The sequence below is a fragment of the Taudactylus pleione genome, unplaced genomic scaffold, assembly GCF_031769625.1.
Source record: "Taudactylus pleione unplaced genomic scaffold, aTauple2 ptg000377l, whole genome shotgun sequence".
Classification (NCBI taxonomy): Eukaryota; Metazoa; Chordata; class Amphibia; order Anura; family Myobatrachidae; genus Taudactylus; species Taudactylus pleione.
The window spans coordinates 4,577,306-4,601,759 of NW_028284778.1; the positions used below are offsets into that span (position 1 = coordinate 4,577,306).

General features: G+C 49.3%; 1 protein-coding gene across 1 annotated transcript in view; it reads left to right on the plus strand.

The window, feature by feature from the left end:
- The first annotated feature begins 4,115 nt into the window (after positions 1-4,115).
- The window catches only part of LOC148508057 (uncharacterized), a 49,499-nt gene continuing 29,160 nt past the window's right edge, over positions 4,116-24,454 (plus strand). Inside the window, exons 1-7 of the mRNA XM_088445239.1 lie at positions 4,116-4,200; positions 4,324-4,421; positions 4,590-4,698; positions 4,908-5,005; positions 5,157-5,268; positions 13,087-13,184; positions 13,306-13,417. Coding sequence (XP_088301365.1) covers positions 4,116-4,200; positions 4,324-4,421; positions 4,590-4,698; positions 4,908-5,005; positions 5,157-5,268; positions 13,087-13,184; positions 13,306-13,417 — 712 coding nt within the window. The remainder of the gene's footprint in view (positions 4,201-4,323; positions 4,422-4,589; positions 4,699-4,907; positions 5,006-5,156; positions 5,269-13,086; positions 13,185-13,305; positions 13,418-24,454) is intronic.

A 24,454-nucleotide genomic window follows, 5' to 3' on the forward strand; every position in this document is an offset into this window, starting at 1 on the left:
GCACAGCTGTAACCGGGCAGCAGGGAGCCGCTCTCATATATAGTATCAGTGCCTCAGTCTTCTCATCAACACAGCTGTAACCAGGCAGCAGGGAGCCGCTCTCATATATAGTATCAGTGCCTCAGTCTTCTCATCAGCACAGCTGTAACCGGGCAGCAGGGAGCCGCTCTCATATAGTATCAGTGCCTCAGTCTTCTCATCAGCACAGCTGTAACCGGGCAGCAGGGAGCCGCTCTCATATAGTATCAGTGCCTCAGTCTTCTCATCAGCACAGCTGTAACCGGGCAGCAGGGAGCCGCTCTCATATATAGTATCAGTGCCTCAGTCTTCTCATCAGCACAGCTGTAACCTGGCAGCAGGGAGCCGCTCTCATATATAGTATCAGTGCCTCAGTCTCCTCATCAGCACAGCTGTAACCGGGCAGCAGGGAGCCGCTCTCATATATAGTATCAGTGCCTCAGTCTCCTCATCAGCACAGCTGTAACCGGGCAGCAGGGAGCCGCTCTCATATATAGTATCAGTGCCTCAATCTTCTCATCAGCACAGCTGTAACCGGGCAGCAGGGAGCCGCTCTCAAATATAGTATCAGTGCCTCAGTCTTCTCATCAGCACAGCTGTAACCGGGCAGCAGGGAGCCGCTCTCAAATATAGTATCAGTGCCTCAGTCTTCTCATCAACACAGCTGTAACCGGGCAGCAGGGAGCCGCTCTCATATATAGTATCAGTGCCTCAGTCTTCTCATCAGCACAGCTGTAACCGGGCAGCAGGGAGCCGCTCTCATATAGTATCAGTGCCTCAGTCTTCTCATCAGCACAGCTGTAACCGGCAGCAGGGAGCCGCTCTCATATATAGTATCAGTGCCTCAGTCTTCTCATCAGCACAGCTGTAACCGGGCAGCATGGAGCCGCTCTCATATATAGTATCAGTGCCTCAGTCTTCTCATCAGCACAGCTGTAACCGGGCAGCAGGGAGCCGCTCTCATATATAGTATCAGTGCCTCAGTCTTCTCATCAGCACAGCTGTAACCGGGCAGCAGGGAGCCGCTCTCATATATAGTATCAGTGCCTCAGTCTTCTCATCAGCACAGCTGTAACCGGGCAGCAGGGAGCCGCTCTCATATATAGTATCAGTGCCTCAGTCTTCTCATCAGCACAGCTGTAACCGGGCAGCAGGGAGCCGCTCTCATGTATAGTATCAGTGCCTCAGTCTTCTCAGTGCCTCAATCTTCTCATCAGCACAGCTGTAACCGGGCAGCAGGGAGCCACTCTCATATATAGTATCAGTGCCTCAGTCTCCTCATCAGCACAGCTGTTACCGGGCAGCAGGGAGACGCTCTCATATATAGTATCAGTGCCTCAGTCCTCTCATCAGTACAGCTGTAACCGGGCAGCAGGGAGCCGCTCTCATATATAGTATCAGTGCCTCAGTCTTCTCATCAGCACAGCTGTAACCTGGCAGCAGGGAGCCGCTCTCATATATAGTATCAGTGCCTCAGTCTCCTCATCAGCACAGCTGTAACCGGGCAGCAGGGAGCCGCTCTCATATATAGTATCAGTGCCTCAGTCTTCTCATCAGCACAGCTGTAACCGGGCAGCAGGGAGCCGCTCTCATATATATAGTATCAGTGCCTCAGTCCTCTCATCAGCACAGCTGTAACCGGGCAGCAGGGAGCCGCTCTCATATAGAGTATCAGTGCCTCATTCTTCTCATCAGCACAGCTGTAACCGGGCAGCAGGGAGCCGCTCTCGTATATAGTATCAGTGCCTCATTCTTCTCATCAGCACAGCTGTAACCGGGCAGCAGGGAGCCGCTCTCGTATATAGTATCAGTGCCTCAGTCCTCTCATCAGCACAGCTGTAACCGGGCAGCAGGGAGCCGCTCTCATATATAGTATCAGTGCCTCAGTCTTCTCATCAGCACAGCTGTAACCGGGCAGCAGGGAGCCGCTCTCATATATAGTATCAGTGCCTCAGTCTCCTCATCAGCACAGCTGTAACCGGGCAGCAGGGAGCCGCTCTCATATATAGTATCAGTGCCTCAGTCTCCTCATCAGCACAGCTGTAACCGGGCAGCAGGGAGCCGCTCTTATATATAGTATCAGTGCCTCAGTCTTCTCATCAGCACAGCTGTAACCGGGCAGCAGGGAGCCTCTCTCATATATAGTATCAGTGCCTCAGTCTCCTCATCAGCACAGCTGTAACCGGGCAGCAGGGAGCCGCTCTCATATATATAGTATCAGTGCCTCAGTCCTCTCATCAGCACAGCTGTAACCGGGCAGCAGGGAGCCGCTCTCATATAGAGTATCAGTGCCTCAGTCTCCTCATCAGCACAGCTGTAACCGGGCAGCAGGGAGCCGCTCTCATATAGAGTATCAGTGCCTCAGTCTCCTCATCAGCACAGCTGTAACCAGGCAGCAGGGAGCCGCTCTCATATATAGTATCAGTGCCTCAATCTTCTCATCAGCACAGCTGTAACCGGGCAGCAGGGAGCCGCTCTCAAATATAGTATCAGTGCCTCAGTCTTCTCATCAGCACAGCTGTAACCGGGCAGCAGGGAGCCGCTCTCAAATATAGTATCAGTGCCTCAGTCTTCTCATCAACACAGCTGTAACCGGGCAGCAGGGAGCCGCTCTCATATATAGTATCAGTGCCTCAGTCTTCTCATCAGCACAGCTGTAACCGGGCAGCAGGGAGCCTCTCTCATATATAGTATCAGTGCCTCAGTCTTCTCATCAGCACAGCTGTAACCGGGCAGCAGGGAGCCGCTCTCATATATATAGTATCAGTGCCTCAGTCTTCTCATCAGCACAGCTGTAACCAGGCAGCAGGGAGGCGCTCTCATATATTGTATCAGTGCCTCATCCTCACATCAGCACAGCTGTAAGCCGCACATCCAGTAGGCGACGGCGGCACGACAGTACAATTACGACATCGTAATCGTACCGTCGTTGCTGTTCACCTACAGTGCCTACATTGAACGATTGATCATTCAGTGTAGGCACCCTCCATCATCTCCGAATATGGCCATTCTGTCGTTATCAGCAGGTTGACCAGCATGTTCGGGTGATGATTGATTTCAGAAACGACCAGTGAGAGTGCGCATCGCTAGTCATTTCCGACATTTTCATGCCCAATTACTGAGCGATTGCACGATTACGATGTCTTAATCGTGTTATCGCTCTGTGTAATCGGGTAGTGGATGTGCGGCTTTAGGGTTTAAATACCCTGTTCTACTGTTCTGTAACTAGCCACCCACCACCCCCTCTAAGCCTGGTCAATGCCACCGCTCTCCTCCTGGCTGGCATAGTGCTGGATAAGTTCTGCCAGCTTCTCTTTGTTGCCTCTTCATCCGTTAGGAGCAGATGATGCGTCCTAACTATGAACAACACTCCACAAGGGGGCGACTGTCAAACGCTCCCTCTCCGTCACCCCTTCCTTCCAGATCACCAACTTGTCAATAGCTGTAACTGGGGGCCCTCGGCAGCCATGACTGCACATGGGGACTGGGGCTCATGTGAGACGGGATCTCGGGACAATGTCTGATGCATGGTACAGTGCAAATCTGATTCCCTGCAATCTGCAGTAGGAAATCCTCCTGATCTGCCACAGTTTCCGGAAGGGACAGGGTGTATTTTAACATTTGCTAAACAGGTAGCGCTCGGCACCCTGCTTACGCAGCACAGCAGGAACATTATGGATTGCAGCTTTTAATATTATTTTTAGGTGTAACTTACACAGTTAGGGATTGTGGTCTTCTTTTATTCACATATATCTATTATATATACAGTCAGGTGCATAAATATTGGGACATTGACAGAATTTTCATATTTTGGCCTCTATTCACCACCACAATGGCTTTGAAATGAAACAAACAAGATGTGATTTAACTGCAGACTTTCAGATTTAATTTGAGGGTAATTACATCCAAATCAGGTGAACGGTGTAGGAATTACCGCGGTTTCTATATGTGCCTCCTGACTATATGAACAATAGACAATTCTTATTTTACAAATACAGCCCTGTCCTTCCTGTAACTGTTTTTTGTATGCACTGTCTAGGTTTTTGTATGTGTGCCAGGTTCCTATAAGGTATGTGGATGTCACTGTCTATGTCTCCATGCAGGAGGGGAAGTATATAGAGGAACACAGGGGTCTGTACAAGGGAGTGATGATGGAGAATCACCGGCCCCTCACATCACTGGGTAAGAAGGAGCTTGAATGTATTGTAAAGTGGACAGTAGTGCTCAGGGCCACCTCGGTCCATACACATCTGATTGTCACATATATACAAGTATGTAAGCAATCTCATTGTGTGTCTCCTACAGATGGACCCAGTAACAGAGATACCCCAGAGAGATGTCCCCGTCCTCTGTATTCCCAGCATTGTACAGAGGAGACTCACAGGACCCCACAGGAGGATCAGGTAGGAGGGATTTACGAAATCAGGTAGGTGGGGTTTAGGGTCTCACTAATACCAATGTGACACATTTGAGCAGCTGTGTATGTCTTATACACTGATATTCTACTGTTTATTCTTAATTAATGAAATCAGACATTATTAAAGTTTGATTTTTTTGATTTGTGGGTTTAGGGTGAAGAACCAGCTAATATTAAGGTAGAAGATATAGATGGAGAAGAGACGTATGTGAGGGGTGATCAGCAGTGTAAGGAGGAGGAAATCCCTACAGATAGCAGCACAGGTGAGTAATAATCACTTATTACAGGACAGAGTCACATATTCCCCTTGTTCTGTCACTACATCAGCCTCTTAGTCACTGGCTACTTACAAGGTCAAAAGAGACTTTAATTTCTTTTAATGTGGAAAATAGTTAAGGGGACCACCTATATACACACATCATCTGATAATCACATATATACAATGTACTCAGTCACTGTGTGTCTACTACAGATGGAGCCAGTAACAGAGATACCCCAGAGAGATGTCCCCGTCCTCTGTATTCCCAGGACTGTACAGAGGAGAATCACAGGATCCCACAGGAGGAACAGGTAGGTGGGATTTATGCTCTCACCACATACCAAGGTGATTTATCACTGTATGATCTGTAGAGAAGCTGTGTGTGTCTAATACACTGATATTCTACTGTTCAATCTCACTTAATGAAATCAGACATTAAATTGTAATTTATGGATTATTTAGAGTGATGGCCTAACAGTCATTAAGGTGGAATATATAGAGGAGAAAGAAGAGACGTATATGAGGGATGATCAGCAGTATAAGGAGGAGGAAATCCCTACAGATATCAGCACAGGTGACTAATAAACACTTATTACAGAACAGAGGCCCTGATTCAGAGCCGGACGCTATGACAGAGCGCTCGCTCTGAATCAGGGCCGGGTTTTTTTTTTTTTTTAGAGCGGCCTCCAGGCCGCTCGCATAGATGTGGGTTACCACCCACAGCTATAGCGAGCGGCCAGGAAGATGGTCGCGATGGTCAAGACCATCGCGACAATCGGGCTTGCGAAGAGACCCTTGTGGTAGGGTCTCGTTGCCGCAAGCCCCAGAGATATTTCGGCTCTAAAAGAGCAGAAATCTCTCCCACTGACATCACTCGTGATGTCGGTGGGGCCGGCCCCAGACGGAGGCGTTCACATGGGAACGCCTCCGTTTGGACAGCCACTCCCGCGGCCCGCCCACCTAAGCGGGCGTGCTGTCACTCAACAGCACGCCCCCTTTGGTACGAGACTCGGAGCGATGGATTATCCTACACCCTCCTCTGTCACTACAGCCATCTCTTATCCTACACCCTCCTCTGTCACTACAGCAATCTCTTATCCTACACCCTCCTCTGTCACTACAGCAATCTCTTATCCTACACCCTCCTCTGTCACTACAGCCATCTCTTATCCTACATCCTCCTCTGTCACTACAGCCATCTCTTATCCTACACCTTCCTCTGTCACTACAGCCATCTCTTATCCTACACCTTCTTCTGTCACTACAGCAATCTCTTTTCTACTTCAGGGTCCATAGGGTATCCACAGGATACCTTGGGGTATAGGTGTGACGTCAGTCGCAGGGCACCAAAGAGTTAAGCTTTCAGCCTCCCAGGATGCACTAGGTCCCCCTCCTATACCCCGCCCCCGGGCCAAGGCACCTCAGTTTAGTTTGGTGCCCGGCCGGAGTCGGGTGCACCTGTTGGAGTGGGGGCTCTCCTAGCCCCTGAAGCTTTTTCTTCATGCAGCTGTGGCTGCACATCTGGATGAACAGCATGGACAGTCAGTCCTGACGTCCATGCTGTCTTCCCTACACCCCGCCGGTACCAGAACGCCGGTACTGATCCGGGGATGCTGGTGGGCGTCTGGGGTCACAGCTAGCGGTGACCCCAGATGCTCCGGACCATGGCCGGATTCAAGGGGGACAGAGGTAAGCAGCGGGGTCCCGCGGTGGGTCCCCGCTGATCACATGGTCCTAAGTCCCCAGGCAGGGGGCTCCCTGGGGACTGGCTGCAGCGTGGAGCCAGGCGACCAACCTGCGCTTCCACTACCCCCTGGGACAGCGGACCGCAGCAGAGCGGTAGCGCTGCGGCGTCCCAGGGGTTAAATGCATGCCAGGGGAGCGCGCCTTCCCTGTCTCACAGCCGGCGCCTCCCCCGCTGTACACAGCCCTCTCTGCATGCTGCCGACTGGTCCTGTGGCAGCGCTCCTCCCCCAGGCCAGCCTCCTCTCTGCTCCTCGGCGGCCATCTTCTCCAGAACGCATGGTGAACGCTGCTGGAAGCGCTGGACGGAAGCATCGTGGTCTGGGTCCCCCCGCATACCTCTCCTCCGCTGTGGCTCAGGTCTGTGTATGCAGCGCTGTGTCCTACCAGGCCCTGTGTCTGTGTAGTTGAGTGATCAGCGCTGTTAGTGCAGGAATTGTTATTTCTCTGCATTGTATGTGACTGTGCTAGCGCTGCCTGTAACTTTTCTTCTCTAAACTGTCAGCTTTATTACTGTCCCTGTTCTTCTGCTAAAGCCCTTGCGGTGCGGTGCTGCAGGGTGGTCTCTCGCCTATTTAATACTTAATTGGTGAGAGAGGTCACATACGTGGTGCCATCATGTCTGAAAGTGATTTTCCCCTCCAGCTACAGTGTACCACGTGCAAAGTACCGTTAGCGGAGGGGGAGGGTAGCGCGGAGGGCCTTTGCCGGCAGTGTTTGTCCATGGCGCGGCCTATTACGGTTACAGCACCGGTACAGGAGCCGCCCTGGGCTTGTTTCGCTCAGGCGTTAACAGCTTTAGTGGGCCAGTTAGCTCCGCAGCCCGCGTTTACTCCGATGGGTTTGTCCCAGCAGTCTGTGGTGTCGTCACCCATGCAGGGGTTCCCACGACAATTGGTGGTACCCCACAGTCTCCCTATTTCCCCGCTCCCGGGTTCTCAGGAGCCAGCGTGGGTTAACTCCCTGACGAGTTCTGTACAGCACTTGTCGGATGTGTTGCAAGGGGAGTCTGTGATGCGGCCTCATAAAAGGCCGGTGGCGTCTCTGTCCGCTCCTTATGAGGATGACGAAGGGACGTCTGATGATGGGGAGATTCTGGATCCTTACGATCAGGAACCTCTCCATACTAAGGACGCTGATGCTAAGTCCAAAGTATATATTCCTGGACTTATTCGGGCGGTCCGCACAGCCTTGGTGATTGAGGACGAAGTTCCCCCAGCGGCTAAATCTAAGTATGCCTTTTTCAAAGATGTGAAGGGCGATGCCACAGTCTTTCCTCTTTCGGGTCAGTTGGTGGACCATTTAGAGGAGGCGTGGAAACAACCTGGCAAAAGATACCAGCCGCAGAGACGCCTGGCGGTGGCTTATCCGTTCGCGGATAATTATTTTGCTAAGTGGGATTCCCCTCCACAGGTGGATTCTCACGTGACCCGTCTTGTCCGTAGTGCCACATTGCCGATGCCATCCATGTCCTCCCTTAAGGATGCTACGGACCGCAAGGTAGAAATCTGCCTGAAGTCCGCTTATTCCCTTGCAGGGGGGGCAGCACGGCCGGCTATGGCCATTTGCTGGGTTGCCAGAGCGATGGAGCGCTGGGCGGATTCATTAGAGGCTTCTTTTGAATCCGACTGTCCGGCCGAACAGGCAGAGTTGATTGGCAATCTCCGTGATTCGGCCACCTACATCAACGAGGCGGCTCTAGACATTAGTACTCTGGTGTCTAGAATTTCTTCAGCAGCGGTAGCTGCTCGTCGCACCTTGTGGCTGCGATCCTGGAAGGCGGACGCAGATTCCAAGAAAGGTCTGGAAGCGTTGCCGTTTACCGGAGAAGTTCTCTTCGGTCCGGATCTGGATAAGATTGTGGCCACGCTGGCGGCAGCCAAATCTGCTTGTCTCCCGTCGGCCGCTGCTCCTTCTGGTTCGGGACCATCGTCCTTTCGGTCATCTAGGGCCCAGGGCAGGCCCAAACCACAGTCGTTTCCTCGACAGGCTGGCCCTAAGAAATCGGTCAAGCCCCGGAAGCAGGCATGGAGTACCAGACGTCCGGCCCCCAAGCCAGATGACAAGCCTGCGGCCTGACGGTCCGGGCCTCCCTTTGGGGGATCCCAGGGTGGGAGGCCGCCTGCTACAGTTCGCCCAGTGTTGGTCGACCACTACGACAGACACTTGGGTTCTGGAGGTGGTTTCCCACGGATACGCCCTCTCCTTCCGGCACAGACCCCCGGCTCGCTTCTTCACCACGGGTCTACCATCAGACCGGAACAAGGCTACGGAGCTGCGGAAGGTATTGCACACTATGCTCCAGGCTGGAGTTATAGTGGCTGTTCCATTCTCCCAGAGGGGCCAGGGTTTCTATTCAAATCTATTTTTGGTACAGAAACCCAATGGGTCATATCGTCCGATTCTCAACCTCAAAGCACTCAACAAGTCTTTGCGGGTCCCGAAGTTTCGGATGGAGACCCTACGGTCCATCATTCTGGCGCTGGAACCTGGGGACTACTTGGTGTCATTGGACATACAGGACGCTTACCTGCATGTCCCTATTCTTTTGCGCCATCAACAGTTCCTCAGGTTTGCAATCCGCAGCGACCACTTCCAGTTTCGGGCGTTACCTTTTGGCCTAGCAACAGCACCACGTGTTTTCACCAAGGTGATGGCGGTCATGGCGGCTTCTCTGCGGCTGCAGGGAGTCCGCATGTTGCCGTATTTGGACGACCTGTTATTGGTGGCAGGATCTCCAGAGCTCCTGTTACGCCACTTGGACCTGACCATTGCACTGCTGCAACGGCACGGCTGGCTAATCAACTGGCAGAAGTCCACTCTAATCCCGTCTCGGAGGATTCTGCATCTTGGAGCCTTATTGGACTCGGGACAGCAAAGGATCTTCGTGACGGAGGACAAGATCTCTGCTTTACAGTCAAGGGTGCGCAGTTGCCTGCACAGCCGCCGGGTGTCCTTACACTCGGCGATGAGGTTACTGGGCTCCATGGTGTCGGTGTTCGACATGGTGGAATACGCCCAGTTTCACTCCAGACCTCTGCAGCACCTGATCCTGTCCAAGTGGAACGGGCTGCCTCAGTCTCTGAAGTCCCAGACGATTGTGCTCACCCAGGAGGTTCGCCTGTCCCTTGCGTGGTGGTTACAGACGACCCACCTCAACAAGGGACGTCCGTTCTGGGTTCCAAATTGGGTCCTGTTGACAACGGACGCCAGTCTTCGGGGCTGGGGAGCAGTTTCGGGTCCACACTTGTTCCAGGGCAGGTGGACGCCGACAGAAGCGGAGCTTCCAATAAATATCTTGGAACTCCGTGCGGTCTTCAATGCTCTCCAGCAGGCACAGCGGTTTCTCCAGGGTCGCCCGGTGCAGGTCCAGTCGCACAACGCTACCACCGTGGCCTACATAAACAGGCAAGGAGGAACTCGCAGTCGGGCGGCTCTCGTAGAGGTCTCTCGGATCCTGGTTTGGGCGGAGCGCAATCTTCCGGCCATATCAGCGGTCTTCATCCCGGGAGTGCTAAATTGGGAGGCGGACTTTCTAAGTCGCCAGGACGTTCATCCGGGGGAATGGTCCCTGCACCCGGACGTTTTTCAACTACTGGTGGACAGGTGGGGTCTTCCAGAAATCGACCTCATGGCGTCCCGGCACAACAACAAGTTGCCGGTGTACGGGTCTCGCACAAGAGACGAAGGGGCGTCTCTGGTGGATGCTCTGTCCGTCCGGTGGACGTTCCGGTTCGCATACCTGTTCCCTCCGGTCTCCTTTCTTCCACGGGTAATCCGGAAATTCAAACAGGAAGGAGGGATGCTCCTGTTGATAGCTCCCGCGTGGTCCAGACGGCACTGGTTCTCAGACCTTCAGGGTCTGTCCGTGGACAGTCCTCTGCGGTTGCCGCTACGACCGGACCTTCTGTCTCAGGGTCCTTGCCTTCACCCGGACCTGACTCGGCTGTCTTTGACGGCGTGGCTGTTGAGACGGCCATGCTGAGGTCCCGGGGGTTTTCCAGCTCTGTGGTGCGTACCATGTTACGAGCTCGGAAACCGTCTTCCGCGAGGATATACCATCGCGTGTGGCATACGTTCTTCCAGTGGTGTCGACCGAGAGGTTATGCACCGCGGGAGTTTTGTCTGTCTCGGATTCTCGCCTTCCTGCAAGCGGGACTAGATCATGGGCTTCGCCTTGCTTCTTTGAAGGTACAGGTTTCGGCCCTATCTGTCTGGTTTCACCGTAGGACTGCTACAATCCCGGATGTGCGCACCTTTATGCAGGGTGTTCTCCGCATTCAGCCGTCCTTTGTTCCACCTGTGGCGCCTTGGGATTTGGCTGTGGTCCTGAGGGCTCTCCAAGGACCGCCGTTTGAACCACTGGGCTCAGTGGATCTTAAATGGCTAACAGCTAAGACTGTTTTCCTTCTGGCCATTGCTTCGGCCAGACGTGTTTCTGAGTTAGGGGCTCTTTATTGTAGACCCCCTTTCTTGGTTTTTTATGGGAACAGGGCAGTGCTCCGCACTCAGCCCGAGTTTCTTCCCAAAGTTGTTTCCCAGTTTCATGTTAACGAGGAAATAGTTGTTCCGGCCTTTAACGCACCGGGTCTTTCCGTGGATGAGGCCTCTTTGGATGTTGTGCGGGCCTTAAGGACTTATGTTGACCGCACTTCTTCGTTTAGGAAGTCGGACGCTTTGTTTGTCCTCTATGGCTTCCGTAAAAAGGGTTGGCCTGCTTCAAAGCAAACTTTGGCAGCCTGGATCCGTATGGCTATTTCTGAAGCTTATCTTCATGAAGGCCTACCGGTCCCTCCTTCTCTGAAGGCTCATTCCACTAGGTCTGTGGGTCCTTCGTGGGCAGCTCGACGTGGTGCCTCGGCAGTTCAGATCTGCAAGGCTGCTACGTGGTCTTCTGTCCATACCTTCGTGAGGTACTACAGGTTTGACACCTTCGCCTCTCAGGATGCTTCCTTCGGGCGGCGGATTCTCCTTTCTGCACAGGAGCGTCCCCACCCTTAAAGGATACTGCTTTGGGACATCCCCAAGGTATCCTGTGGATACCCTATGGACCCTGAAGTAGAAAATATGAGATATGGTAAGAACTTACCCTTGTTATCTCTATTTCTACGAAGTCCATAGGGTTCCACAGGACTCCCGCCCTGTCGCACCTGTGCTGCAGATGGGCTTTGCTCTGGTCACCGGTTTTCCGTCTCCCTCTGGTGAGAATGTGATTCTTGTATGTGTCCAGATCTTTGTTCTCTCTCTTCCTTCTCCTCCTCCGGCCTATGGCTTGGTAACTAACTGAGGTGCCTTGGCCCAGGGGCGGGGTATAGGAGGGGGACCTAGTGCATCCTGGGAGGCTGAAAGCTTAACTCTTTGGTGCCCTGCGACTGACGTCACACCTATACCCCAAGGTATCCTGTGGAACCCTATGGACTTCGTAGAAATAGAGATAACAAGGGTAAGTTCTTACCATATCTCATATTATCCTACACCCTCCTCTGTCACTACAGCCATCTCTTATCCTACACCCTCCTCTGTCACTACAGCCATCTCTTATCCTACACCTTCCTCTGTCACTACAGCCATCTCTTATCCTACACCTTCCTCTGTCACTACAGCAATCTGTTATCCTACACCCTCCTCTGTCACTACAGCCATCTCTTATCCTACACCCTCCTCTGTTACTACAGCCATCTCTTATCCTACACCCTCCTCTGTCACTACAGCCGTCTCTTATCCTACACCCTCCTCTGTCACTACAGCAATCTTTTCTCCTACACCCTCCTCTGTCACTACAGCAATCTCTTCTCCTACACCCTCCTCTGTCACTACAGCAATCTCTTCTCCTACACCCTCTTCTGTCACTACAGCAATCTCTTATCCTACACCTTCCTCTGTCACTACAGCCATCTCTTATCCTACACCCTCCTCTGTCACTACAGCCGTCTCTTATCCTACTTCCTCCTCTGACACTACAGTAATCTCTTATCCTACATCCTCCTCTGTCACTACAGCCATCTCTTATCCTACACCTTCCTCTGTCACTACAGCCATCTCTTATCCTACACCCTCCTCTGTCACTACAGCCGTCTCTTATCCTACACCCTCCTCTGTCACTACAGCAATCTCTTCTCCTACACCCTCCTCTGTCACTACAGCCATCTCTTATCCTACATCCTCCTCTGTCACTACAGCCATCTCTTATCCTACACCCTCCTCTGTCACTACAGCCATCTCTTATCCTACACCCTCCTCTGTCACTACAGCCATCTCTTATCCTACACCCTCCTCTGTCACTACATCAATCTCTTATCCTACACCCTCCTCTGTCACTACATCAATCTCTTATCCTACTCCCTCCTCTGTCACTACAGCCATCTCTTATCCTACACCCTCCTCTGTCACTACAGTAATCTCTTATCCTACATCCTCCTCTGTCACTACAGCACTCTTATCCTACACCCTCCTCTGTCACTACAGCAATCTCTTATCCTACACCCTCCTCTGTCACTACATCAGCCTCTTAGTCACTGGCTACTTACAAGGTCAAAGGAAACTTTAATTTCTTTTAATGTGGAAAATAGTTAAGGGGACCACCTATATACACACATCATCTGATAATCACATACATACAATGTACTCAGTCACTTTGTGTCTCCTACAGATGGACCCAGTAAAAGAGATATCCCAGAGAGATGTCCCCGTTCTCTGTATTCCCAGGACTGTACAGAGGAGAATCACAGGACCCCACAGGTGGATCAGGTAGATGGGATTTAGGGTCTCACCAAATACCAAAGTGACTTATATGATTCTACTTTTTACTCTCAACTAATGATCTCAGACATTATTAAAACATTCTTTTATTGTTTTGTGGGTTAATTAGGGTGAAGACCTAACTGGTATTAAGGTAGAAGATATGAAGGCAGATGAAGAGACCTATGTCAGGGGTGATCAGCAGTGTAAGAAGGAGGAAATCCCTACAGATATCAGCACAGGTGAGTAATAATCACATATTACAGAACAGAGTCACATAGTCTCCTTGTTCTCTCACTACATCAGCCTCTCATTTTGCACCCTCCTCTGTCAGCAAAAACTAATGAGGACAATGTATCTGCCAAGTGGGGGAGTCAGGAGCCATCAGCCCCTATTATACTCCTGCTCTCCCCCTCACATCATGTCACTGTGTGTTACCAGCCCAGAGATCTGACCAGTCTCCTCCCCACACTCTCTGGTGTATCTCATACATCAGGAGCCATCAGCCCCTATTATACTCCTGCTCTCCCCCTCACATCATGTCACGGTGTGTTACCAGCCCAGAGATCTGACCAGTCTCCTCCCCACACTCTCTGGTGTATCTCATACATCAGGAGCCATCAGCCCCTATTATACTCCTGCTCTCCCCCTCACATCATGTCACTGTGTGTTACCAGCCGAGAGATCTGACCAGTCTCCTCCACACACTCTCTGGTGTATCTCATACATCAGGAGCCATCAGCCCCTATTATACTCCTGCTCTCCCCCTCACATCATGTCACTGTGTGTTACCAGCCGAGAGATCTGACCAGTCTCCTCCCCACACTCTCTGGTGTATCTCATATATCAGGAGCCATTAGCCCCTATTATATTCCTGCTTTCCCCCTCACATCATGTCACTGTGTGTTACCAGTCCAGAGATGTGACCAGTCTCCTCCCCACACTCTCTGGTGTATCTCATACATCAGGAGCCATCAGCCCCTTTTATACTCCTGCTCTTCCACTCACATCATGTCACTGTGTGTTACCAGCCCAGAGATTTGACCAGTCTCCTCCCCACACTTTCTCACAAGCGACATCACAATGTGTCTGTGCTAGGATTTACATTTGCCAAGCCCAGTTGGGATGTAAGTCACCAGTGGCCCCTGCAGCAGGTGTACGGGTGGACGGTAGGTCGCCCATGCACACAGCCATATGTTCCGATATATCTGCAAGATATATCAGCATCGGCTGTGCTATAGAGCAGATGTGATATGCCTGTGAACGACGTCGCCTGTACACACCCGCCGATGCACTACAGATACATCGCCCGTTCCATATCTGTCCGTGTGTACCCAGAATTAGTGACAATTACATTCTCTTGTGAGTTCCCAGGTTGATCACAGGTGATGGGCAGAGCTAGTAAGGGGGAAATACCACTCACAGCTCACAAACATTCTCCTGCTTAAGACGATATTGGTGAATTCCTCTGAAACCCCAGGGACTGGAGGTTTCTTTCCAGCAGAACGAACTTGAACCGGGGAAGAACGCCAGAGGCTTCTCATCTTCAAATCTTTCTTTACCAATGGCATTTGCACTGTTTATTGATTATTCATATGGCTCGGAGGAGGACCTCTGCAGCTATGTTTGCTTGTTTTCTATTAAGATAAACTGTCCCTTTCAAAAGACAATTATTGCTCCTAATGTAGATGTTTCTGATCATCTTTAGTTAGCGAACACGATACGTGGGATTAAGGGAGACTTTTAAAGATAGTGGGCCTGATTCAGAGGCCCTCGCAAAAAGCGAGCGCTCGCTCTGAATCAGGGCGGCCGTTTTTATTTTCATGTTCGGCCTCCTGGCTGCTCACTAAGCTGTGGGTGACCACCAACAGCTTTAGCGGGCGGCCAGGTGATCCCTGTGGTACGGTCTCGTTCCCGCAAGCCCCAGTGAGCTTCCTGCTCTAATAGAGCAGGAAGCTCACTACTGACATCACCTGTGATGTCAGTAGGGCCGCCCCCAGACGGCAGGCGCCCCCGAGCCAAGGCAAATCCGTTTCGTAGGTGACCGGCTCGGAGTCAGATCACCTCTTCAGAGGGGGCAGTTGGACAGCCCCTGAAGTTTCTTCCAACAGCTTTTGCTGCGATGATATGAGCGGGCAGCATGGACAAGCTAATTACAGGTCCATGCTGCCGCTCCTTCACCCCGCCGGGCCAGAACGCCGGTACTGATCCGGTGATGCTTGCAGGTACCAGGGTCTCAGCTAGCGGGGACCCCGGTATTCCAGACTGTGGCCAGATTCAAGGGGATTCAGGTAAGCGGCAGGAACCCGCGGTGGGTTACCGCCGATTTACATGCTTATCTGTCCCTAGCAAGGTACTGATCCCCCGCTTCCACTAGACCACCAGCAGGCTGCAGCAGTATGGAAAATGCTCCAGCATCCCAGGGGTTAATAGCATGCCAGGAGTGTGTGCTTTCCCTGTCTCACAGGCGGCGCCTCCCACGCTGCACAGTGCTTTTCCACAGCGGTCTGGCGGGCTGTGGCAGCGTTCCTCCCCCGGGCCTATCAGCTCCTCGGCGGCCATTTTATAAAAGTGGCGAAGGCTGCTGGATTCTGATACAGGGGGCATCACGGTCCTCCGATGAGGTCAGTGTATGCAGCACTGTTTCCTACCAGGCCCTGTGTCTGCGTAGTTGATCATAGTGCTTGTGGTGCAGGTGATTTAATTCTGCATTGTATGTGACTATATGCTAGCGCTGTCTGACTGTACTTCACTTCTGACTGTCAGCCATTTTACTATCCCTGTCTTTCTCTCCCTTGCGGTGCGGTGCTGCAGTGTGCTTATTGCCTCACAGTTAAAATGAAAAGTGTTTTTCTGTGTGGTGCGTCACATACACATCGTTTACACTCATCATGTCTGAGAGTGAACGTGATTATTCTCCTCAGCTAAAACGTACCACATGCTCAGTACTGTTAGCGGAGGGTGATGTGAACACTGAGAGTTTCTCACATTTATATACAATATATATTTGTGAGAATTGGTATTGCACTCTGCCATATTTATGCAGCAAGTTCCTGCGGCTTGACAAGCATCAGACAGGACTAGTATTTTGCTTTACTACTATAATGTATATATATGTATGTATATACTATGTGGTCGCATTATACCCAGTGCATGCTGTGTGCTGTTACCATGCGGTTGTGCCTGCAGGTATGACGTACTCCCCGCTGTTCCACTCTACCTGTTACTAGGCAAGTATGTGAGGAGAAACGGCTAATTCTCCCTCCCTGGTAGTTCACGCAGTGTTCACAGTAGTGTCTCTCTCTCTCTCTAGTTTTGTACAGAGACTGGCTGCTACCTCCAGTCCATGTTGCAGGAATTTACCTTAAGCCAACATGGGGCACGCTTAAGGCGGAATCCGCATATTGTGCCCTTTTTGCCTACTTTTCGCTTCGACAATGAAGTTTCGCTTGTATGCCACGCTAGGTAGGCGGTCTGGGATTCGCCAAAGCGAAACTTTTTTGCCTGCGCGATATTTTTTCACCAAAGCGAGACTTTTTTGTGAAAAGCGAGGTTTCGCGGGCGCAGAACTTTTATGTGTAAAGGGTATTTGGCGGAATTCCCTTTGTCAGTGATATCACGGGAATGTTAGCTGCAGGTTATCCATTTCCTGTAGTTCATTACATGCCTAGTGAGTACTGCAACCTTGCCTATATTCTCTCGAATGCTACGTATCGCAAAGTGGTACTTTGTTGGAAGTCCATATACTCCCTTACAGGGGGAGGCTTCCAGACCAGCTATGACTAAGCTGGGTAGCCAGAGAATGGAAGGGCAGATGCCTTGGATCCATATATGTTAATGAGGCAGCCTTGGTTATAAGTCTCCTCACTTCTAGAATTTCCTCGGCAACAGTGGCGGCACACCGCTCCCTGTGCTGGCTGATACACTGGAAGAGGAAAAGAGCTCTGCGTTGCAGGCAAAAGATTCATGTTTGTCTTCAGAGTCGCCGAGTGTCCCTTCACTCGGCAATGAGGTTACTGGGATCCATGGTGTCAAAGTTCACCATGGTAGAATATGCCCAGGTTTCACTCCAGACCTCTGCAGAAGTTGATCTTCTCCAGATGGAATGGGTTGCCCCATCAGATAAAGACACTGACAATGCTGCTTTTTCCAGAGGTACGGCTGTCTCTGGCCTGGTGGCTACAGACCTCCCACCTCAACAATGGACGCCCCTTTTGGATCTCGGATTACGTTGTCCTGATGACAGACACCATTCTCCGAGGTTGGGGGGCTGTGACAGGTCCACACTTCTTTAGGGAAGGTGGCCGACAGCAGAATCTGCTCTTCCAATCGACATATTGGTACTTTGAGTGGTTTTCAGAGCTCTTCAGCAAGCTAGTCTAGTTCTTCCCGGACATCCCATGTAAGTCCAGTCAGACTACGCCACCACAGTGGCTTACATAAACCGCCAAGGAGGAACCAGAAGACAGGCGACCCTAACACAGGTGTCCCGCATTCTGGCTTCGGCGGAACGCAATCTCCCAGCTGTCTCGGCAGTGTTCATACCAGGAGGCAGACTTCCTCAGCCATCAGGATGTGCATCCAGGGGAATGGTCTCTTCACCAGGGGGTGTTTTAACTCCTAGTGAACAAGTGGGGCCTTCCAGAGATAAACCTCATGGTCTCCTGACTGTGTACGGGTCAACAACAAGAGACGAGGAGGCTCTTCTGGTAGACGCTCTGTTGGTCCGGTGGACCTTCCAGTTTGAGTACCTCTTCCCTCCATTCTTCCTCAAGTATTTCGGAAGTTCAAGCAAGAAGGAGGTATGCTCCTGTTGATAGCACCAGCGTGGCCCAGACATCACTGGTACTCAGATCTTCGGAGTCTCTCCATAGACACTCTGATGCTGTTGCCTCAACGTCCGGACCTATTGTCTCAAAGTCCTTGCCATTACCCAGACCTGGGTCGTCTGTCTTTGATGGCGAGGCTGTTGAGACAGTACTTTTAAGGTCATGGGGTTTTTCTAGCTCTGTAGTTAACACCATGCTCAGAGCTCGGAAGCCTGCTTCTGTAAGAATTTACCACAGAGTGTGGCATGCTTTCTTTGAAAGGTGTCGCCCTAGAGGCTATGATCCTCAGGTGTTTGGAATATACAGGGTTTTGGCTTTCCTACAGGTGGGTTTAGATCACGGTCCTCGCCTTGCTTCTCTGAAGGTGTAAGTTTCTGCCCTTGTCAGTGTGGTTTCAGTGTAGGATTGCTACTCTTCCTGATGTCCGCACCTTTATGCAAGGTGTACTTCGTATTCAGCCTCCCATTTGTTCCACCTGTGGCTCATTGGGATTTGGCTGTGGTCCTGAGGGCTCTCCAAGGACCGTCATTTGAACCACTGGGCTCAGTGGATTTCAAATAGCTTACAGCTCAGACTGTGTTTCTTCTGGCCATTGCTTCGGCCAAAAGGGTGTCAGATTTGGGGGCTCTCTCATGTCGTCCTCCCTTTGTGTTTTTCATAGGGATAGGGCGGTGCTTCGCACTCGCCCTGGTTTCCTACCTAAGGTGGTATCTAGTTTCCACATTATTATTATCCTTATGGTACCGGCCTTTAATTCCCCAGACCTCTCGGCTGTTGAGGCAGCCTTCCTAAATCCCAGTATAGAGGGTTGCGGCCGTCCCTGGGCCCAGTGTAGAGGGTGGCAACCGGCCCCAGTACAGAGGGGTGGCGGCCGTCCCAGGCCCCAGTACATTGGGTGGCGCCCGTCCCAGTACAGATGGTGGCGGTCTTCCTAAGCCCTGTTCCTATCTGGGTTTTTCTGTGTATGAAAATAGATATTGGCAATGGTGAAATAAGTAAGTAGAGCGCAGCCAAAGCTTGTACCTGGATAACTACTTGATAATGTCAATATACAGGACATTGTTGGTCACCAAACAATCGTATTGCCAAAAAGATACGGCAATACATATAGTAAAGATGCTAAAGTTCCAATAGTCATTTCAGGTATTCCATAATCTGTGATGGAAACTTATACAAATGAACTATAAGGGTCATACAAAAAGGCTGTAATAGTGCTGTGCATTTAAAAACAAATGTCTATTTTAAGGCAGATTAAAAATACATATATTATATCTGCAGGGCTTAATACTGAATTGTGTCCTGCACTACAAAGTAGGGTCATAAGAACCAGTGTAAAACAAGGATTTCACTAAGTCCTTTCAGTGCTGTGAAGACCTGTGCTGAGCCCATTTTTTCAACATTTGCAACCAACATTCCAACATCAATATCGCTAACTTTCATAAGCCGGCTGTGTCTCGCCCGTCCAAATGCTGTCAGCGTGGTGGGCGGACAGCTCATCAAATCAGGAGTAGCACACTCTAGGAGGAGGAGGAGACAGGCTTTCATGCCCTTCTGTAAAATGACAGTAACCACCACCCAGCCAGTCTGAGACAAGTCTCAGTCCCTCTGTAAACTCTCTCTCTCTCCCCCTCCCTGTGATCTATAGGTGGCTTGACCCATAGATTTAAACAGCAATAGCAATAAAAACTACATTTATTGTGTTTTAAATTCAACCATAGACAATGCCACATATCTTTTTCTTGTCGATAGTTCACAGCTGTATACCGACATGTTTCACATAGAACATCTTTAGGGTAAAAATGAAAGCACCTTGTCTTTATTGAGTAAATAAGCCCCATACAATATTCACTGCAGAAACTTTTTTTTAAATAAACGTCAAGTTGGGAGGTATAAGGTGTATTTAGGGTTGGAATGCCGGCGGTCAAAATCCCGACGCCGGCATCTTAACCCTCCCTCTATCCCTAACCCTTTCTCCCCGATGCCTAACCCTAACCTTCCCAGTGCCTAAACCTGACCTCCCACCTTAGTGTCTTTTTTTTTTTTTTTTTTTGCACTCTGTTTTTCTTAGAGGTTTCAAAGAAAGAACGTACAACATACAGAAGCATAACATTATCAACGTGTACGTGTCCAAATGTATACAATTTAGAACCACTTTTATACATTTCAATAAACACAAATATCTCACAGTATAAAGGAGATAAAGTAAAAAGAATAATAAGTAACAAAAAAGGGGGGAACAGGGGAGGGTCGTCGTGTTTTAAAAGTAAATAGTTAGCCAGTATAAAGAAGCTGCAGTCTATATTACGGGGTAATAACGGTTGGAAACATATAGTTTTTATATTCCATAGAGTTTTTGTATTCCAACCATGGAAGCCAGGTATTAGTGAAAATAAAAGGACTATTGGTGGAGAGGATTGAAAAGTCCTCCATTGACATATAGTAATCGAGTCTTTGGAACCAGTCCCTACGTGTGGGCGGGTTACAAGAGTTCCAAAAAATTGGAATGACAGCCCTTGCGGCATTACTCAAATGGCGCAGCAAGGACTTTTTGTAGTATCCCAATGATGACTCAGAGTAATTAATTAGCCAGAATGCTGGATCAGTGGTGACAGGAGCGCCTAAAATTTGTTGTGAGATGGAGATGACCTCCAACCAATATTTAGATAGCTGTGGACAGTCCCACCATATATGCAGTAATGACCCTGGAGCCTTAAGACATCTCCAGCAAGAGCTGGATTTTGTTGGGAACATGGCATGTAGTAGGGTAGGGTGTCTATACCATCTCATCAAAATCTTGTATTGAGTTTCCTTGATAATTGAGCAAGTTGAGCTGCAGTGTGCCTTGAGAAATATAGTTTGCCATTCTTGCTCTGTGAGGGTAATGCCTAAATCCAATTCCCATTTTTTAGCCCAAGGAGGTATGATACAGGAAGGGTTGTTAAGGAGTATCTGGTAGATAGCAGAAATTGTGTGGGAGGGATCAGTTGGTGAAATGCAAAGTTTTTCGAAAGCAGTAAGATCTCTGCTAGAAACATTCATTCTACCCGCAGAGGACAGGTAATGACGAACTTGAAGATATTTCCAGAAATCTGAATGAGGTATTGACCACTTTTCCTGGATATCAAGAAATGCTTTAATGCCTGACTTAGTCACCAGCTGGCCAGTCCGAAAAAGGCCTTCCCTCACCCAGTTAGGGAATTGGATAAAATCAACACCAGGGGGAAAATCCGGGTTATCCAAAAAAGAAGTAAGAGGGCCAAAGCGTGAAGAAATATAAGGCAGGTTTCTTAAAGAATTCCACACCGAAAGGGAAGGAGAAATTGTTGGATGATGGAAATCTAGTTTAGGAATAGAAGGAAGCCAAGGTGTTATTTCAGGAGGAAGTTTCATGAAGCGACCTTCGAGGGCGACCCATTGCTTCACCTCTCTATATCTAGCCCACTCAAGAATTCTATTAAGGTGGATAGTGTGATAGTATGCTTTGATATCTGGGAGCTGGAGACCACCCAGTTGTTTTGGTCGAGTTAAAAGAGTACGTTTAATCCTAGGTTGTTTCCTAGACCAAATAAATTGCTGAATTAAGACATTTAGCGAACGGAACCAAGAATCTGGATGGGCAAAGACTGAAAGAGGTAAAGCAATTTAGGAAGCGTATTCATCTTCACCACGCTAATTCTACCCAGCCAAGAGAGTTGTTTCAAATGCCAATGGGAATAGTCCATTCGAATGGAGGAGAGGATAGGAGAAAAATTAATGTTGAAGAGATGCGACATGTTTTTAGGAATTTTAACCCCTAGGTAGGTAATATGGGAAGGGTGCCAAGGGAATGGAAAAGCAGACTGTAAACCTGAAACTACAGAAGCATGAGCAGACAGATTTAAGGCCCAAGATTTTGAGAAGTTAATCTTAAAGTTGGACAACTGTCCAAAACGGTCAAACTCATGCATCAAGTGAGGCAAAGACGTCACCGGGTGGGAAACAGTAGCCAATAGGTCATCCGCAAAAAGAGCCAGTTTGTGTTCCTGTTCACCTACCATAATCCCAGAAATAAGGGGATTGGCGCGTATAGATCCGGCCAAAGCCTCCATGCAAAGGATGAAAATCAATGGCGACAGAGGGCAGCCTTGTCGCGTGCCATTGTGTATGGAAAAAGATCCAGACAGTTCACCATTGACCCTCACTCTCGCCGAGGGACAGGAATAAAGGGCCAAAATCCTATGCAGTGTCACGGGACCCAATCCCATGTGCAGAAGCACAGACCTCATAAAAGACCAATTAATTCTATCAAACGCTTTTTCAGCGTCGGTGGAGAGTAGGATAATAGGGATCTTTGATTGAGTAGTAGCAAAGTGTACCAAATTAAGGACTTTTGTGGTATTATCACGTGCCTCCCGTCCCTTGACAAATCCGACTTGGTCAGTGTGTATTAGCTGAGGAATGAGGGGGTTTAGCCTATTAACTTGGCATATAATTTAAGGTCCGTGTTTAATAATGAAATGGGTCTGTAGCTCGAACACAGGGAGGGGTCCTTACCAGCTTTGGGGATGACTGAAATGTGTGCCTCTAGGAATTGTTTAGAAAATTGCGATTCCACTGAGATATGGTTGAAAGCATTCAATATCATAGGGACTAGTTTATTCTGGAAACTCTTGTAATAACCTACGGTTAAGCCGTCAGGTCCAGGGCACTTTCCCGCAGGTGAAGAAGCTAATGCTAACTCTAGCTCACGCACAGAGAATGGATTCTCCAAAGCGAGCTTATCTAGAGGTGAGATAGTAGGAAAGGAAATGGAAGCCAGATAGTCAAGAACATTTTGTGAAGTAAGAGGATTAGATGATACAGGATTAGTATTAGGAAGGTTATAAAGAGAAGAATAATATTGTTGGAAGCATTCTGCAAGTTTAGAGGTTTCAACATGAGGCCTTCCCCTATTATCCTTAAGTGTGTGTATGAATCCGCATGCTCGCTGGGCTCTCAGCGCTCTAGCCAAAAGTCTTCCCGGCCTATTCCCCCAGTGGTAAAAGCGACTTCTACACTTTTTAACGGACAACTGTATGTTGTTCGAAAGTAATTTGCTAAGAATATTGCGAGATTCCACAAGCTTATGATAGTCCTCTTTAGACATGGTTTGTTTATGAGACGCCTCCAGTAACTTAATCTGTTGTAAAAGGGTCGTAATCTGTGCAGATTTTTGTTTTTTAATATAGGAGCCCAATTGAATAAGCTTACCACGGATAACGCACTTGTGCGCTTCCCATATTGAAATTGGGGAAGTTTCTGGTAAGACGTTGTGGGTAATATAGTCAGATAGCGCATTATCGATTTCAGCTTTACAGTATGTGTCCTGTAGGAGGGATTCATTTAGTCGCCACGTCCATTGTTTAGAGGAAAAATGTGGGAGAATCAAAGTCAATGAGACCGGAGCGTGATCTGACCATGTTATTGGCCCAATGTCAGCTTCAGCGAGCATGTGGAGATGTCTATGGCTGAGGAATAGGTAGTCCAGGCGAGAGTATGTGTTGTGCGGATGGGAATAAAAGGAGTAGTTACGGCCCATGGGATATAATGTCCTCCAGGAATCTGCCAATTGGTAATTATGAAGCAAAGTCTTGACTTTTTTGTACTTAGCGAGAGAGTACCTAGGCGCATCATTAGATATATCTAGCGAGGGGTCTAAGGACCAGTTAAGATCTCCTCCCAACAGAACAATACCCTGAAGTAGGGGGTCAACCATATCCATTGCAGACCAGAGGAAGTCATATTGGCCCTTGTTGGGGCATATATATTGATGAAAGTAAAGGCCTGGTTATATATGTGGCATGTAAGTAAGAGGAGTCTACCCGGAATCAATCTATGTATGGTTACGTCAGAGATGGGGAGTTTGCGTGAGAAAATAATTGCGACGCCTTTCGACTTCCCCTCTGGGTTATTATTATAGTAGGCAGCAGAATAATGCCTATCACACAAAGACTGAGGGCGCGCTGCTATTTTAAAGTGGGTTTCCTGAACCAGTGCTACATCAACTCTATTTGCCCATAGAGAGCGCAACATTTGAGAACGCTTTTCTGGAGAATTTAATCCCCGGGCATTGACGGAAGAGATTAAAAGTTTAGTAGGCAGGGACATTATGGATGGTAAAGAAATAACAGCATTCAAAGACCCAAGGGGAGAAAAAGGAAAAACAAATAAAGAAAAAAAGGAAAAAACAACAGTGAAAAACAGACATTAACAAGATATGCAAGATAAACAATACTGAAAAACCCGCGACTGAAACCACGGAACAAAAATTATGGTCCGAAGTCTCAGTAGCAATATACATTAAGCGGGTGTGGGGGCACAGGGGGTTGGCGTCAACTTCAACCTCAAAAAATTAGCAAGGTATAAAAATCTGGATATAAACATCAAGACATACTAAAGTTTAGCGAACATTACATTGTGGGAAATATAACA